Genomic DNA, 17718 nt, shown 5'->3' with positions numbered 1-17718 from the left:
AAGAAAATTACATAAATGTACAAAATAAAAATAAAGAACTTAAAAAATAAATTTTATTGTTATTTTTTAAAATGTCACATAGATTATTTATCCCTATTAAATAATCAAAGAAATAGAGATGAGAATGAATTTGAAATATTTATTCTATATGAGTATGATAATAAGTATAATATAAAATATAAAGAATGAAAATAAAAAAAATGCTTTACCCATCCTTTAGCTTACCAATTCACAGCCATCTCCTTGGAAAAAATAGAGACAGCCATCCCTTTTAAGCTTTGATCAACTCTTTAATTAGCCCATGCATGGCATTGAAAAAAGCACCAAACATATGTCTAACAATTATCGAATACCTATATATATACTTCCCTTTCAAAAGAGAATGACCCTTTCCCCCATGGTTGCATCCACTAAAGGAGCTGATGATATTCCAAGTATCTAAAAATCTGAAGAATCATGATCTAGAGAAAAGATAGATTCCATTGTTTTAGTAAATTGCTTTTGTGATATTTCAAATTTGAAAGTGAGGATATAACATAACGATATCTTTAATCGTTTTTCTAAATAAATAGATGTTTTTTGAGCATTTCACTCAACTCATATATTAGTGACTAATATTTATTTATAATATTAAAATTCAATTTTATATTTTTAAATAAAAAAATTAAAAAAACAATATAACATTTTAATCTCGCATTTGAATTATTGGGATTATTATTACTTTTAGATTGTCTATCAATTTTTATTTGCATTTAATATAGTTATCCTTATCATGATGTTTTGCCAAGGCATACTTTGTATTTTTGGTCAAGTAGGAAGTTCAAAATTTGCTTTTGTTTTCAAAAAAAGTTTAGTTAAAATTTCCGATATAATTTTAAACAGATTAAATTAAAATTAATATTATTATTACAATAATATTCATATATATATTTATTTCATATTTAATATATATAAAATATAAAAATTATTCTATCACAATTCATATTAATAAATTAAACCCTAAACATATATTTTTTTAATTTTTATCAAATTTATATAAATTTTCCTTTTTTTAACAAATTTTACTAAATTTTTGAACAATCATTTTCTTCTTTCTTTCCGTTATAATGATAAAAGAAAGAATCCCATTCCCGTATCATGATTCATCCGGTCAAAGTCAAATCTCAGGAGTCACGTTAGGATTAACCAACTCACCGGGTCAACTCGCTCATCCACGAAACGGCACCGATTAAAGAAGGTATGAACATACACGAAAGCGAGCTGAGAAAAAAAAAAAAAAAAAAAAAAGAAAAAAAAAGGATCCGAGAGGCGCGAGGAGAAACAAACTTCGCATTAAATCCATTAAAATTAGATAACGGAACTAATAAAAAAGCAAGAATATATAAGAAGCAAAGAAAGGGACAAAAATAAAGAAAAGGAGACAATCGCAACAACGGCGAGACATACAAAAACAGGGACAACAGCGACGTTAGGAAACAGCTGCTTAATATCGGAATGAGAATCCAAAACCCTAACATTTATTTGTCATCTTTGCGATTTTTTCATTGACGAAAACCGATTACGAGATTTAATTTGGTCAGATTCTGATTCAGAATTTTGGTGATCGCGAATGGAGTCGCTGATCGAACTCTGCGACATTATAGCGAACAATCCGGAACAATTTAGAGATAAAATCGACTGGATTTGCGGAAGGTGTCCGCAGCCGGAGTCGCTACTGGGCGGATCGCCCAGGGTTTCAAGGTCGCAAGTCAATGCCGTGCTCGCCATCGCGCGATTTCTCTCTAAATGCCCCGATTCCACGGATAATCGCCCCAAATCGGTGATACTAGAGTTTATTCGGGCCATTCCGACGTCGTTTCGTCGTTCCTTTTGGCCGCAGTCGTACAACTCCGATTCCATTGCTTCATTCTTCGTCGATTTCTTGAAATACGTGTATGAATCCGCCGATTCATCTCCTGATTTCGCTTCCGAGATCGCCGGATTGGTCGGGGAGGTAGTTACGGCCGCGGTCAATAACCACGATACAAACAGCAATGATTCGGCAATTTCTAGGGCTTTATTGTTGGCTTTGTCGCAGAATTTTCCGCCAGTTTTACCGTCCGATGCAGAAAAATTGATAAATTACCTTCTCGACCAGTTGGCTATGTCAGTTCCGGCATCACCGAGGGAGGTAATTCCGGGAAACTCGGAGACATCGTCTTCTCAAAGTTCACCTTTGAACGTCAACCATTTTCAAGGCAATGAGGTTTCAAGCCCAGCGAATGATTCATCTAGAGGGTCAATGATGGCAAATGGAGGTGGTGTGTATTGGAAGAGTGGTGCTATTCAGTTAGGGAACGTGAATTTAATCAACGAAGGAGGTGGGGCCATGTTTAGGCAACAAGTTGCTTTGTTCGAGGAAGAGTCTGTGGAGAGCTTGGAGAAGCAAGAAATTGCTTTTAAATTGATTGCTCACATTTTGCACAAAGTAAGCATTGATCAAAAGCTTTTGGAGCAAGTGAGATTTATTGCGAAGAAGCAGCTTCAATCCATGTCTGCCTTTCTAAAGGTAAACGCCAATGGATATCTTGTGTTATTTTCATAATATTTAGGCAACTGAGTGATTCGTTTTATAGGAAAAGTTATTAACTGAATTTTATTGAAGAAACGGTTTAAAAAAAAAAGAGGTGGGAGGTAACTTATACTCATTTTGTTGAATAAGTTAGCATTTGAACTTTATAGAACCACTGGTTAATGAAAAAAGAGATGGGCATAACTTTTGACTTGGTATGCAGATAAGGAAGCGTGATTGGACTGAACAAGGGCCAATTTTAAAATCCAGAATTAATGCAAAGCTATCAGTTTATCAAGCTGCTGCTAGGATGCAAATTAGAAGTCTTGTATCTCTTGATGTGGATGCAAAGACCTCTAAGAAATTGGTGCTAGAGACTCTTGCATTGTTGATAGATGCAGCTGAAGCATGTCTCCTCTCTGTATGGCGAAAGTTGAGAGTTTGCGAGGAGCTATTCAGTTCCTTGCTTTCTGGGATTGCACAAGTTGCTGTCCCTAGGGGAGGGCAGCCACTGCGTGTTTTGCTCATTCGCCTCAAACCCCTTGTGCTGGCTGCATGTATGCAGGCATGTATTATAATTGTGGTTTGGATTTTGGATCACAAAAATGGCCTTCTAGGTTGCATTTTTCCCCTTTTTTGATGTTTCTTACAATGTGATTGTAACAGGCTGATACTTGGGGCAGCAGCCAAGGAGCCATGTTTGAGAGTGTTCTTAAGACATGTTGTGATATTATTGAATCTGGATTGACCAAAGACCGGGCTCCAATAGATACATTTATCATGGGATTAGCTACAAGCATTCGAGAGAGAAACGATTATGAGGAGCAGGTCGGTGATATAATATTAGCTATTGAATGATTAAGTCATACACTAAAGTGCATGTGCCTATGTGTGGGCCTAATGCCCTGAACACTTATACATGCAGCACTTATATAAGCATACCTTCTCTGGTTGTGTGGTTGTATAATCTATGTTATCAGTTTAGATTAAAATTATTAATTTTTTTTCTTCTCCTTTCATTACCTTTAGCCAGAGTATTCTGCATTTGCATGTGGAGAGGTTGGTTATTTCAGGTTGATATGTTTGTTTGAGATGGATTAGTAAATTTATGTTATATGTTGCTTATCAGATCTTAGTAGTTATGTTCATACTTAACTAATAGCTAATAACCCCATTTATTTTACTTTTTTGCAATGCTTACATAGCCATGCAAATTTCAGGTTGATAAAGAGAAACAGGCGGCTCCAGCTGTACAGCTTAATGTAATACGTTTGTTGGCTGATTTAAATGTTGCTATCAGCAAGCCTGAAGTGGTGGACATGATACTTCCACTTTTTATTGAAAGCTTAGAAGAGGGTGATGCTACAACTCCTAGTTTACTGCGACTTCGAGTATGTATTTTCTAATTATAAATTTCAAAACTTTTTTTTTCGCTATTTACATATGCAAGTAACTGAAAGAGTTGACTGATACTCTTGCTTTAGAATTTTTTGGAGTGGTTTCTCGACTCTGATTGGTACTCTCAATTTACTGCAGCTTCTCGATGCTGTATCTCACATGGCAAGTTTAGGTTTTGAGAAGTCATATCGGGAGACAGTTGTTCTGATGACAAGAAGTTACTTGAGTAAACTATTGAGTGTAGGGTCTGCTGAAAGCAAAACTTTGGCACCAGAGGCCACTACAGAACGTGTTGAGGTGTGCATTATTTGTTAGATAAGAAGTAACTATTAGTTGCCCAGGAGCTTTCCTTATTGATTGGATGCTCACTGGTTCAATCACATTCTAGACTCTCCCTGCAGGATTTTTATTGATTGCTACTGGTCTAAAGAGTGCAAAATTGCGTTCAGACTATCGTCATCGCCTGTTATCTTTGTGCTCTGATGTAGGCTTGGCTGCTGAGTCAAAAAGTGGAAGGTAGATTTGCTGATTAGGAATACATTTTTCTTATTTAATTTATGTCAATCCAGGCATTCTGCTGGTACTTTGTTGTATGGCTTACTTTCTATAGTCTTTCTTTTTTTTTTTTATCCTCCTTGTAGTGCATGTTCCAGATATTTTATGCCCAGTATTTCAAATTTTGCAGGAGTGGAGCTGACTTTCTGGGGCCTCTACTTCCTGCTGTAGCTGAAATATGTTCTGATTTTGATCCTACAGTAGATGTGGAACCTTCACTGCTAAAGTTATTCCGCAACTTGTGGTTCTACATTGCTCTTTTTGGGCTGGCACCTCCCATACAGAAGACTCAAACGCCTATAAAATCAGTTTCCACTACATTGAACAGTGTGGGAAGCATGGGTACAATTGCCCTTCAAGCAGTGAGTGGACCATATATGTGGAATGCACTTTGGGCTTCTGCAGTCCAGCGTATTGCTCAAGGGACTCCTCCCCTTGTAAGTGGATCTTCAAAAAGTCTTCCATGAGCACCAACAATATTTCATTTGACTTATCATTAGCCTTTTCCAATTTATCTGCTATTGTGCTAATTATTTTTATCAGACTGATTTATATTTAGTTGTTGCATTGGATGGTTTTTTGCATGCTTATTTTTTTGCATATACTTGATTCTATGCAAATAAATCTGACACTAAAACATTAATTAAGTTGCAATTATCTGGTGGAAATGGTAGTAGGCAGGTGGGTCTACAATCACTAGTTGGGATGGCTACGTACGATGTTGAACACTTGGAAGCTTTTATACATTTAATTGTTTTTTCATGCTGAGCTGACTAGGGAGTGCAATGTCTCTCCCAGGCTTTTGCAACTTTATTCAGTTACATCCATATAAGTTTATCTTTCTATTTTTATGTAGCATGGTTGTTCCTTTTTAGTTTATTATTTTGGAGTGTGCTCAACTCAGTTTGAGTTAGTTATGCTTCTGAACATAGAACTGCCTAGCTTTCCCCTTATCCGCATCAGACCCATGTGTGTGTGTGTGTGTGTGTGTTTATGTATTTTTTATTTATTTTTTATAAATGATGGCTGTGTGGCTTTTCTAAACTAAACTGCCATTTAACATCACATTGTGTTTTTTTTCAGGTTGTCAGCTCGGTGAAGTGGCTTGAAGATGAGTTGGAACTGAATGCCCTTCACAACCCTGGCAGTCGTCGAGGGAGTGGCAACGAGAAAGCTGCTCTAAGCCAAAGAACAGCTCTTTCTGCTGCTTTAGGTGGGCGAGTTGATGTTGGATCAATGAGCACAATTTCAGGTCTAGTGAACTTCTTGCACTTAACAGTGGATAAACCTTGATTCCCCATGTTTAATAATTTTTTATGTGATAATAAATTGTTATTTGGCCTTTATTTGGTAGAACTCATCGTTACCTGTGGTCTGTATCATTCCCTTTTTTTTTTTATTGTTTTACAGGTGTAAAGGCAACCTATCTTCTTGCGGTGGCTTTCCTGGAGATAATACGTTTCAGCAGTAATGGTGGCATCCTTAATGGTGGCATTAGTTTGACTGCTTCTAGAAGTGCCTTCAGTTGTGTCTTTGAATACTTGAAAACTCCAAATCTTATGCCAGCTGTCTTTCAATGTTTGACTGCAATTGTGCACAGGGCATTTGAAACAGCAGTATCATGGTTGGTATGTCTTCATTTACTTGAAGCTTTTGGAGCATTATTTTTTCATTTTGTTTTTTCTTCTCATTTTGAATACAATCTTCATATAAAGTGATTTTATAAGGTATTCCTCTTTCCATATTTGGTATTGTTAAAATTATAATTAACTAATAATTGTATAATCAACTGGCATCTACTTTACTAAGTTTTAATTACACTTCATGTTCTACAAATATTCTCTTACATGGTACCAGAGTTCAATCCAAAAGATTAAGAAAATCAGTTCCGCATCTATCATATACAAGTCCGTTGTTTCTTTTACACTTTCTCCAGTCCATAATTTCCAATCTGCCTTAAATGAATTCAATAATCAATTGGAATGCATATATATTTTAAAAGGTCCCAAATAAATGCTCATTGGAATGCACATGATTTGATTTTAGGAAAAATATATTGAAAAGATCTGTGTGTGCCATAAGCGGTGGCTATCGAATGCACCATATCCTAGATTTGGTTTTCTACAATTATTCTAATTTTTTATATACTTGTGTTATTTGTTTTGTTTTCCTGGTATGCTCTCCATTTCTTAAAATGCCAAAGATGAGAGGATTTCTCATTTTCTTTTCTTTGGCACTTTAAATTTTTGCTGTGCTCCTAAAATTTCAAAAGTGAAGAATACGTGTTTTTCCTTGATGTTTGTACGTCCTTTATAGTGCTGTCTGGTGACTTTTTCACCTTTGAATGTGCTTGATCATCTGTAGCTTTATTTTATTGTCTTATTCACAAGCATTCTCTAACTTTTCTTTCTTCTGTAGTTTTAAAATGAGTGTGACATTCTGAAGTATGGAAAAATTATGTGTCCTTGAGTAACTTATAATTACTTCTTCCAATTAAGTTACATTCTCTTGGATGACCTTCCCAAACAGTAGAAGTGCATCGTGCCTTTACTATCAGTATGATACTGGTTGCTCATCCTGCTCTTTTGTTTCTTCTCTGTCTCTGTTTGTGTGTATTTATGCATGTGCACATGATCCGGCTATATGAACCTCATGAATTTCTTGATATGTGTTCAGGAAGACCGAATAACTGAAACCGGCAATGAAGCTGTCATTAGAGAATCAACCCTTTTTGCACATGCTTGTTTTCTAATAAATAGTATGTCACAGAGGGAAGAACACATTCGTGATATTGCTGTGAACCTATTGGTTCAGCTTAGGGATAGATTTGCTCAGGTAAAGTTATATTGGTGATGTCCTTCTAATCTAATGGTTATTCTTTTTTTTTTTTCCCAGTTGTGCTCCTTAACTTAAATAGCATATTTGACACAAATGGAACTAAATTTGTGCAGGTTTTGTGGAATTCTTCTTGTCTTGATTCCCTGCTTTTTTCTGTTCAAAATGATACACCTTCTACTATTGTCAATGATCCTGCTTGGGAAGCAGCTGTTCGGTCTTTATACCAAAAAATTGTTCGGGAATGGATTGTCATATCACTGTCATATGCTCCTTGTACTACCCAGGGTCTACTTCAGGTTGCTGACTGGATGACTGTATATGTTATTTACTTTTTGGCTTATTATTCCCCCTCCTCCTTGAATATGTGAATCCTGCATGGTTAATGTATATTATTTCCCTTGTGCATTGAGTTTTGAACAGTCCCTGACATTTATTACTAGGATGCTTTGATTGGGCTCTTTTTTTGAATGAAAATTGGACATATCTTAAAATTTATATATATAGACTCACCTACTCGTTCTTGTTGGGCTAAACAAATTTCAGTTATGATTTTTTTGGTTTTTTTCTTTTTTAAATTGTTTAAACATTAAGACTGTTCTTTGGTTTCTCTTAGCATCAAAGCCATTCTTAAAATGAATTAGATTTGTCACTTTTTTCTTGGATCTTTTAGTTACTTGTTCCTGGTTCCAAATATATACCACAGGAAAAGCTCTGCAAAGCAAACACATGGCAGAAGGCACAGCATACAACTGATGTGGTGTCTCTATTATCTGAGATAAGGATTGGTACAGGAAAAAGTGATTGTTGGGCTGGAATACGAACTGCAAATATTCCTTCAGTCATGGCGGCAGCAGCTGCAGCATCAGGAGCAAATTTAAAGTTGTCAGAAGCCTTCATCTTAGAGGTCCTCAGTACTGGTATAGTCAGTGCAACTGTTAAATGCAACTATGCTGGAGAAATTGCTGGCATGAGAAGGTTGTATAGTAGCATTGGTGGATTTCAATCTGGTGCCCCACAAACAGGTTTTGGTAGTGGCCTTCAAAGGTTGATCTCTGGAGCATTCTCTCAACCACCACAAACTGAGGATGATTCATTTAATGAGATGTTACTTTCAAAGTTTGTGCGTCTCCTTCAGCAGTTTGTTAATACTGCAGAGAAAGGTGGAGAACTGGACAAGTCACAGTTCCGTGAAACTTGTTCTCAGGCAACTGCATTGCTTCTGTCAAATCTGGTAGAGCTATCACAATTTCATACACACACACACACACACACACACACACATATATATACTCTTACTGCTGAAAAGTATTTTGAGTAGCATTCCACTTTTACCCTTTGAAAATGGTTCATTTCTTTGCCAGAGTTCTGACCGAAAAGCAAATTTGGAGGGCTTCTCACAACTTCTGCGTCTTCTCTGCTGGTGTCCAGCTTATATTTCTACCCCTGATGCTATGGAGACTGGTGTTTTCATCTGGACTTGGCTCGTTTCTGCTGCTCCACAATTGGGGTCTCTTGTACTTGCTGAACTTGTCGATGCATGGTTATGGACAATTGATACAAAACGAGGTCTTTTTGCTTCTGACGTCAAATACTCAGGACCTGGTGCAAAATTAAGGCCCCACTTGGCCCCTGGGGAACCAGTGGCACTGCCTGATATCAATCCTGTTGACCAAATAATTGCTCATAGATTGTGGCTGGGGTTTTTTATTGACCGCTTTGAGGTAACAGATAATTTGTATTCTCTCTCAGACACAAGTGTTTTCCATGTCATAATGTTTGTGCTTATTGTTTATCACTAAACTGGATTCGAATAGAAATGGATAATCTCGATGTGATGTTTCTGTATATGTATTTATGTTCATGTTTCTTTGTCACCCATTTGGTATTTATTATCTTGTTTTCTGACTATGTCAATATCACTTTATATAGATGCTGATTCGACTCATTTTTCTGACTGTATCTCTTTATCTTGTATGGATTGTATAGGTAGTTCGTCACAATAGTATTGAGCAACTCTTACTCCTTGGTCGGATGTTGCAAGGAACAACCAAACTTCCCTGGAACTTTTCTCATCATCCGGCAGCCTCTGGCACCTTCTTCACCTTCATGCTTCTTGGTCTTAAGCTTTGCTCGTGCCAATCCCAAGGGAATTTGCAGAATTTTAGAACTGGGCTTCAGCTGTTGGAAGATAGAATATACCGGTAACTGCTATTGGCTCTCTTTCTTTCATTTCAATCTACACCTTTTTAGTTCTTTTTTCTTTGATTTTTATTTTTGGACAAGTCATTGACCTTTATTTCCATTTTCTTTTGCTCTCTTTCTTTCACTTTCAATCTACAGCTTTTTAGTTCTTTTTTCTTTTAATTTTCTTTTTGGACAAGTCATTGACTTTTTTCCTAAAATTGTTCTAAATATTGCTTTTTTCCCTTGTAGTAAAGAACTTAAGAATCATTGTTTCAGTTTTTGCTTAAGTAAATATTACACACACGCTCGCACGCACATGCACATACATATACATATATATAGATATATCATTTACCCTTGTATTACTTCAAAAAAAGTGTGCTATTGAACTTGTTATTGCACTGAAAGAATGATTATTATGTATGGCCTATGGAAGTTTTTATTGCCCAAAAGAGGGATATAATGTGTGTGTATTAGAAGACCACTGTTATAATTGTTCCAGTTGGGATATTGCTATGCATTTGATAATCACTGAGACTTCATTTTCCATTTTATTTAGTTTTCACCATTAAGACATCTTTGTGCCAAAAGATGGATTTCAAACTGGTGGTCCATGTTTATCTATATTTTGCTATCAGACCAAGACATTTATACCAATTTACATAGCTTCTGTGTCTGACTGTTTGGCCATGCTTATGAGTTCCATTTGTGAGACATACATTGCCAATGGTGCTTGTCAAGATATTTGGAAAAAAAATACAATTGAAGATGGAGTTTCCAAATCCATCAAGGACTTTGAGCTTTTTGTATTAAGTGATTAGATTAGTTTGATTAAATTAAGGAGGATTCAACAACCAAGGGTTGCCCTAGTGGTTGTAATACCTGCTTAATAGAGGTAAGGCTTTTAAGGTTCAAAATCCTCTTTCGCCCCTAGGCTTCCTCATATGTGTTTGTTATGCACACACACACACACACACAAACTCTTACACATACACTGTTTTTCTTGTATTTGTTTGGCATTGCCACGGCAACAGGCGATTTATATGTGTTCCAATATTCAATTCTTGCTTAAGTGGCATACCTTTGCAAATGTACTTAAAGTTGTTTTTGGTGCATGCAGGGCCTCTTTGGGCTGGTTTGCCTATGAGCCTGAGTGGTATGACATAAACAATATAAATTTTGCTCAGAGTGAGGCTCAATCTGTCTCCGTTTTTGTTCACTATCTTTCGAATGAGAGGGTAGATTCTCTGCAATCTGATTCCAAGGGAGGTACAAGTGAGAATGGGAACTCTTTGGTTGATGCGGTAAGATGGTCATCTTTCAGCCACTGTGGTTTTCAAATGTTTCTTCCTTCATTAAAGACATTCTGATCGTATGTATTTTCTGTTGTAATATGAATTTTATGAGCCGGTTGTGCTGGTTAATTCTAAAGTTGGTTAAACATTTGCAGAATGATCATTATCACCCGGTCTGGGGCCAGATGGACAACTATGCTGTGGGAAGAGAAAAAAGAAAGCAGCTGCTTCTAATGCTATGCCAGCATGAAGCTGATAGGGTTGAAGTTTGGGCACAACCTCTTTCAAAGTATTTTCGTTTTTCAGCAGAATATATTTGTGATATTTTGGTCTTATATATTTTTTGGCATCCTTTTGTTGCATTAATGTCTTCATGATTGTAGTCAATTTTTGTTGTTTGTATTTATCTTTATATTCAGGGAAGGCATATCTTCTCGGCCCAAAATCAGCACAGACAAATGGATTGAATATGCCAGGACTGCTTTCTCAGTGGATCCTCGAATTGCTTTTTCCTTGGCCTCAAGGTTTCCAACAAACACTTATCTGAAGGCTGAGATAACTCAGCTAGTCCAGGTATGCTTTGCTTATGCAGAGGAGCTGGAATTGGAATGGCGAAGAAATGAAACTTCTAAAATACTGTATGGCTATTAATTATTTAGGTGGTAAGGAGATGGTCATCATTCTGTTATCACACTGTTATTGTGGTTATTAGGCTGAGCATTCAAGGAACGCTCATTGATTTTTTCTTTCTGCTTTTCTGCTTCTACTGTTTTAATTTTTTTTTTTTTAGCATGGCATCTTAGTTGATTTGCTTCTTGATTTCCTGACATTTCTCACGCAGTCACATATATTGGACATCCACTGTATACCTGAGGCATTGCCATATTTTGTTACCCCAAAGGCAGTTGATGAAAATTCAGCACTTTTGCAACAACTTCCTCACTGGGCTGCTTGTTCAATCACACAAGCTCTCGAATTCCTTACTCCTGTATATAAGGGTCATCCACGTGTCATGGCTTATGTTCTAAGGGTGTTGGAGTCCTATCCTCCTGAACGTGTAACCTTCTTCATGCCACAACTTGTGCAAGCTCTGCGATATGATGAAGGGGTGAGTGATAAAAAAAGATGAGTATTTATTTTATTTATATTTTTTCTTTTGTTGTTGAGGTGCAATGCTAGGAAGTTTATCTGACGATAGGATATGTCATAGGTGTATTTGCTTGGTGGTTATATTTAGGTTAGGTTGAGAAATTGCATTCCCTATCAAACCAATTTGAGCATGATGTTTCCTTTTTACTAAGTGATCAATCAACATTGCCTCTATGACTGCAATTAACCATTGTGTGGATACGGCAGCATTGTGCATTTTTCAAAATTTAGCATTTGGTATGAATCTGATTTTTTCTCCTCCCCAAAGACCACCAAAATGACCTTAATCTGATTAGCGTTGTGTAATTTTAATATATGTTTTGAAATGATTGGAACTTGAATCGATTGGATGCAACAAGTGTTTGGTTATCAGGGTTGAAGGTTGGGATAGTCCTTCCTAATTGCCATAATTGCAGACCTAAATTATCTTGTTGCTTACACCATGTTGTAGTGTTTTTCACACTTCTTAATTTTTTTCATTAATGATTCTTCCATTTTGCAGAGGTTAGTAGAAGGGTATTTGCTTAGAGCAGCTCAAAGAAGTGACATATTTGCACATATTCTAATATGGCATCTGCAGGTGTGAAATTTTTTTATTTTTCCTCAATTAGATTGTATGCTTTTTCAGTTGGTTTGTGAGGGAATATACGATCATCTTCACTTTACATTACATCCTTTATGATCATAAGTAAGTCCTGAGTCCTTACTTTGTAATGGCAGGGTGAGACATGTGAACCTGGGAAAGATGCAAGTGCAAAGGTTTGTCCATCTCAGTGTTCTCTTTTTCTTGAAAGGTTGTTAGAACTTGATTTAATGATTGGAAAGCAGGACTGCACATTGGCTTGTAAAGTTGACTGGGTTGTGGTTTAGAGGACTGATGGTCGGTGTATTGGGGTTGAATGACTGCACAATGTGATGTCATAAGCATCCTGTTCTATATAGTCTAAGAAAATAAGAATGAAAAATTAGAGAAAAGTATGATAACGACAAAGTAATTAAAAAATTCTTTTTATACATTCTGGAAGTTGACTATAAAAAGGGGCTTTGTTGCAATGAGGAGAAAAAAGGAAGTTTGCTAATTTGTTGATGACATGGATATATAGAATGGTAAAATTGCAATCTAGCTCTAGACCCAAAAGAAAAATGGTATGCCTTCTGTCAAGAATGATGTCAGTGGCTCTCTTTATCAAGTATCCTTTGTCTACTATTGGTCAGAAATTAATTGATTAACTCAAATTAGCATCAGTTCTCTACAAATCTCCAATTTCCAATTAATTGAGGCTTTGTCTGATTCTTGCTTTTGCCTTTGCTTTTTGGTTAAAAATTAAAAAATGATCCAATTGAGACATAAATTCTACAAAACTGTTTTTTATAAAAAGTAAAATCATGCATTTTGTTCTTAAATATAGCTACTTTTCTAATTTTTAATTCTTCATTTTTATTTGCTTTTATATCCAAACATGTTTTACTTAATCTAAAAGGAGAAATATATATATGTATGTATGTATGTATGTATGTATGTATGTATGTATGTATGTATGGTAAAAGCAACAACCAAGTGATACCTAAGTCAAGAACTGGTTGATTCACGAGAATCTTTGTCAATCAGGACTAGGTTTTGATTGATTACAGCTAGTGAGAAGCCTATAATCAGGTTGGATTGGATGTTGATTAATGGTTCAATAAGACTTAAGGGTGTGGTATGGGTAAGCATTGCTCTATCATGTTAAGAGAATGTCTTGCTATGCAGTGACTCATCACAGATTGGGAAATGTTCCGATGGCATTGAGTTTTTTGTTGAAGGTTGGGTTAACATGATGGTTCAGATACCATTAATTGTTGCAAAACTCGTAAAGTTGTGAAGTACTTTGCTATCCTCTCACATTCTTTGACCATTGACTTGTGTACATTCTCTTATTCCAGAATAGTTCATTTCTTGCACTGTTGCCAATTGTTCGACAACATATTATCGATGGTTTCACACCCAAGGCCTGTGACTTGTTTCAAAGAGAATTTGATTTCTTTGACCAAGTTACATCCATTTCTGGTGTCCTATTTCCCCTTCCAAAGGAGGAACGCCGGGCTGGCATCCAGAAGTATATCTCTATCTCTTAATGGTTATGTTTGTGTCATGTCTTATTTCTATCTTGCCGTTAAAATTGGTGATGACATGCTTGCAATTATTACAGAGAGTTAGAGAAAATTGAAATGGAGGGAGAGGACCTTTATTTGCCAACAGCTCCTAATAAGCTTGTTAGGGGTATTCAAGTTGATAGTGGAATACCCTTACAATCGGCAGCAAAAGTTCCTATTATGATCACATTTAATGTGGTTGATCGGGATGGTGACCAGAATGACATAAAACCCCAGGCTTGCATTTTCAAGGTAAACTTGTGTTTGAGTTGGACAAAAAAGACTGGTTTGAATTGCAAACACAAAATTCTATCTTGTACCGATACTTTGGAAAAACCAGAAAACCCCTGAAGTTGTTTTTGTTCACCCTTAATTGTGGGATTGCTCTCATAGACTCATACTATTTCTGGGGCCTTCTTCCCCCCTTTGTTTCTCCCACACAAGAAAAAGGACACCGTGAGTATCCTCCAGCTCTTGAAGGCGGTTTCTTTGGTTTCAGGATGTTATGCGAGTTTTAGATTTTGATATAGAAATTGATTTTTTTTTATTCTGCTGGAAGACACAAAGCACAGCTCTCTTTTTCTAATTAAGATTACGTTTGAATTTATGTACTTTTTCTAGTTATTGGATTTTCAGTTCCTAATATATGTCCCAGATTTGAAAATTGTACTTGTTTAACCTTTTTGTTTTGCTGGTCAAATTGTATGGTCCTGATTTCTTACATAAAGCCGTGTTGCCATTTTTATGAAATTGAATTTTTATTCAAGGTTGGAGATGATTGTCGACAAGATGTTCTTGCTCTTCAAGTGATAGCCCTTCTAAGAGACATATTTACAGCAGTTGGACTTAATCTCTATTTATTTCCCTATGGTGTTCTCCCAACCGGTCCGGAGAGAGGTATAATTGAGGTGAGTATATCTTGTATTCTGCTAAGATTTTATGTGTATTACACTTCTAATTCTGTTTTTTTTTTCATTAAGTACATTAAGATTGCAACACTAGCCAAGGAATTCATTTCTCTTGTGATAATTTTGGAAATACCTAATCTATAACTTTAACAGCTAAACAGAATGAGGAAAAAGAACTTAGAGGGAATATAATGCTCCCACCACTCAGGAGTTTTAGGGTGTGTGGTCTTACTGTTGTCATTCTTGCATTTGTCTGTCTTAAGACTTTTACAAAGGCAACAGGCAGTGACTTTTTAAAAAGGCTGTGTAAAGTGAATTTAGGGATTACCACTGCTATTTTTGTCTTGCTCTCCCAATAATGTCTGCTATATGGACAAATATGACAATGTGGTTTGGTTTACTGGTGGAGTCATTTGTGCATGTGTCATCTTGCTGAAAAGAACTGAACAACTGTTCCTAGAGTACTGTAATGAAGTTTTTGCTTAAAGTTCTCTTTTTCTCCTTTGGTGCAGGTTGTGCCTAATACACGAAGTAGAAGCCAGATGGGTGAAACAAATGATGGTGGTTTGTATGAGATTTTTCAACAGGATTATGGGCCTGTTGGCTCTCCTAGCTTTGAAGCTGCACGCAGAAACTTTATAATTAGCAGTGCAGGGTATGCTGTAGCAAGCCTTCTACTTCAACCAAAGGATCGACACAATGGCAACCTTCTTTTTGACAAGTATGGTTCTGCTAGTTCCTTGACTTTAGAAATTGTAAGCTGTGGTTGCTAGAATAGCTAAATTTAAATAATTCATATATGAAAACATGATAACCAGATGGTTTGTGGAACCTCTTTAGGTCCTCAAATCTGTGTCAAATCATTATACTTCTGTTGGAAAAACTATGAACAATTATTGCACTAGTGACGGGAACACATAATCATATATAAATGCATTATAAACAAAAATATAAACCAAACCTGGTGTTGTCAGATTATTTGCTTTTGAAGAACCTAAATTTGCGGATTCCAAGAAAGCACTTAGGAGTGGTTCTAAAAAAAAAACTATGAATATCTATTGCACTAATGAGTGGAGCACATATTCATATACGAATGAATTATAAACAAAAATATGAATAAAACCTGTCATTCTCAGTTGATATGCTGTTAGAAAACTTGAAATAATGGAATCCAAGAAGGAAACACTAAGGATTAGTGAATGGGTCTTTCTCTCTCTGAAGCTTTTTATTGGTCTTCAACAATAAAAACCTTTTTCTATACTAGAGTGTTCAGATCTAAGAGGGTGCTGGACCCATTTACGATTATAACAAATTTATGCAGGTAAATAGATTAAGGTACCCAAAATAAGTGACAGGTTCTGTAACCAAATAATAGACCATCACATTTCACTATTTGCAATACCAAAGATGAATTTTGGCCTAAACCCCTCTCCAGTTGGAAAAAGGAAAGAAGGAAAAACTCAATGTATCTGTGATATGCATGTCAATACAGTGCAGGGAGGCTTGTTCATATTGATTTTGGTTTCATCTTGGAAACATCACCTGGTGGAAATATGCGGTTTGAGAGTGCGCATTTCAAGTTGAGCCATGAGATGACTCAATTATTAGACCCATCAGGGGTTATGAAAAGTGAAACTTGGGACCACTTTGTTAGGTAATTACTTTGCTTGATTTTATCCTTCTATCTTTTTTCTGCATACCCGTTTTTCCTTATTCAAGTCATTTGAGTTGTTCTTTGTCAAATGTTCACAGCTTGTGTGTGAAGGGATACCTTGCTGCCCGCCGCCATATGAATGGGATCATCAACACTGTATTGCTTATGCTTGACAGTGGATTGCCCTGCTTCAGCAGGGGCGATCCCATTGGAAATCTTCGCAAGAGATTTCATCCCGAGATGAGTGAGCGTGAGGCTGCCATTTTCATGAAAAGTGTCTGCACAGATGCCTACAACAAGTGGACGACTGCTGGCTATGACCTAATACAGTATCTGCAGCAAGGCATTGAGAAGTAAAGTCACGGGAATAGCATCTTTAAATGTACATGATTATTCTTTGTAATTTTATAGTAATTATTTTTCCCTTATGGTTACAATTTTCTTGAGAAAATTCCACCAAAGCAATGCTAGGAATTATAATAGAAGCGGCTCACACGACACACCCAAGTTGATATTTGAGGAGATTGTTGTCAAAACTCAAAATGGCAAGAGAGTTCTTTGTAACCTGGTGGTGGATATCCATGTTAGGTTTGTAAAAATACAGCCATGAAATTAATTGTCTGAATGAGCAACGAGGAACGTTTGCTGGTTTATACAGCAATTTTTTTACTGTATACAAGTATTAAATTCGTCATTTAGGGGCTGACTCACCAAGAAAATGTTCGATTATTGCAACTGAAGATCCACGGGGTACAGATGTTAATGACTGATTCGGTTTCTTGATTGTACTGAAGATATTGGTTGCCTTTCTATATGTTAGGCCCATTTTGTTTAACATGATAGGCCAGGGGAGTCGTCCGATGATAGAAGTAGCAATGCGTTGTTCTATCAGATCAGTCGGAAGAAAATAAGTGTCATTACTTTGACATGATCTTAAACTGAAAATGCTAAGCTCAAAAAGTAATGTTAGAAAGTTATTTTCAAAATTGAAATTATTGCAAACCTATTCGCAAAATTATAGGTACAATAGATTCGTATATTTATATTATATAA

At 36.2% G+C, this 17718-nt stretch overlaps 1 protein-coding gene across 4 annotated transcripts; it reads left to right on the top strand.

The window, feature by feature from the left end:
* Positions 1 to 1408: 1408 nt before the first annotated feature.
* LOC111309048 (phosphatidylinositol 4-kinase alpha 1-like) lies at positions 1409 to 17326 on the top strand. Of its 4 annotated transcripts, none has more exons than XM_022907861.2 (26): positions 1409 to 2548; positions 2775 to 3116; positions 3218 to 3379; positions 3772 to 3942; positions 4088 to 4246; positions 4338 to 4465; positions 4635 to 4941; positions 5588 to 5756; positions 5915 to 6132; positions 7181 to 7339; positions 7456 to 7638; positions 8046 to 8573; positions 8704 to 9063; positions 9329 to 9543; positions 10647 to 10830; positions 10977 to 11110; positions 11241 to 11394; positions 11663 to 11929; positions 12473 to 12550; positions 12691 to 12729; positions 13894 to 14066; positions 14160 to 14355; positions 14871 to 15011; positions 15524 to 15732; positions 16504 to 16665; positions 16764 to 17326. In XM_022907861.2, exons 1-26 carry the CDS (start codon positions 1610 to 1612, stop codon positions 17020 to 17022), a joined length of 6036 nt encoding a protein of 2011 aa, XP_022763596.2. In that variant the 5' UTR covers positions 1409 to 1609; the 3' UTR covers positions 17023 to 17326. The 4 variants fall into 4 exon arrangements, with proteins under 4 accessions (XP_022763596.2, XP_022763595.2, XP_089603924.1 ...); XM_022907860.2 differs by having other exon boundaries at positions 3757 to 3942; XM_089747798.1 differs by lacking the exons at positions 13894 to 14066; positions 14160 to 14355.
* Positions 17327 to 17718: the final 392 nt, after the last annotated feature.

Source organism: Durio zibethinus, chromosome 2, assembly GCF_047325235.1.
Source record: "Durio zibethinus cultivar Kanyao isolate XHJ-2024 chromosome 2, ASM4732523v1, whole genome shotgun sequence".
NCBI lineage: Eukaryota > Viridiplantae > Streptophyta > Magnoliopsida > Malvales > Malvaceae > Durio > Durio zibethinus.
The sequence above is the reverse complement of the archived record's forward strand: the minus strand, read 5'-3'. Positions and strand labels throughout refer to the sequence as shown.

Coding starts and splice junctions, on each gene's coding strand:
- LOC111309048 (XM_022907860.2), top strand. CDS start 1,610: ATGGAGTCGCTGATCGAACTCTGCGACATTATAGCGAACAATCCGGAA. Junction 4,247..4,337: donor CCACTACAGAACGTGTTGAG/GTGTGCATTATT, acceptor ATCACATTCTAG/ACTCTCCCTGCAGGATTTTT. Junction 6,133..7,180: donor AAACAGCAGTATCATGGTTG/GTATGTCTTCAT, acceptor ATATGTGTTCAG/GAAGACCGAATAACTGAAAC.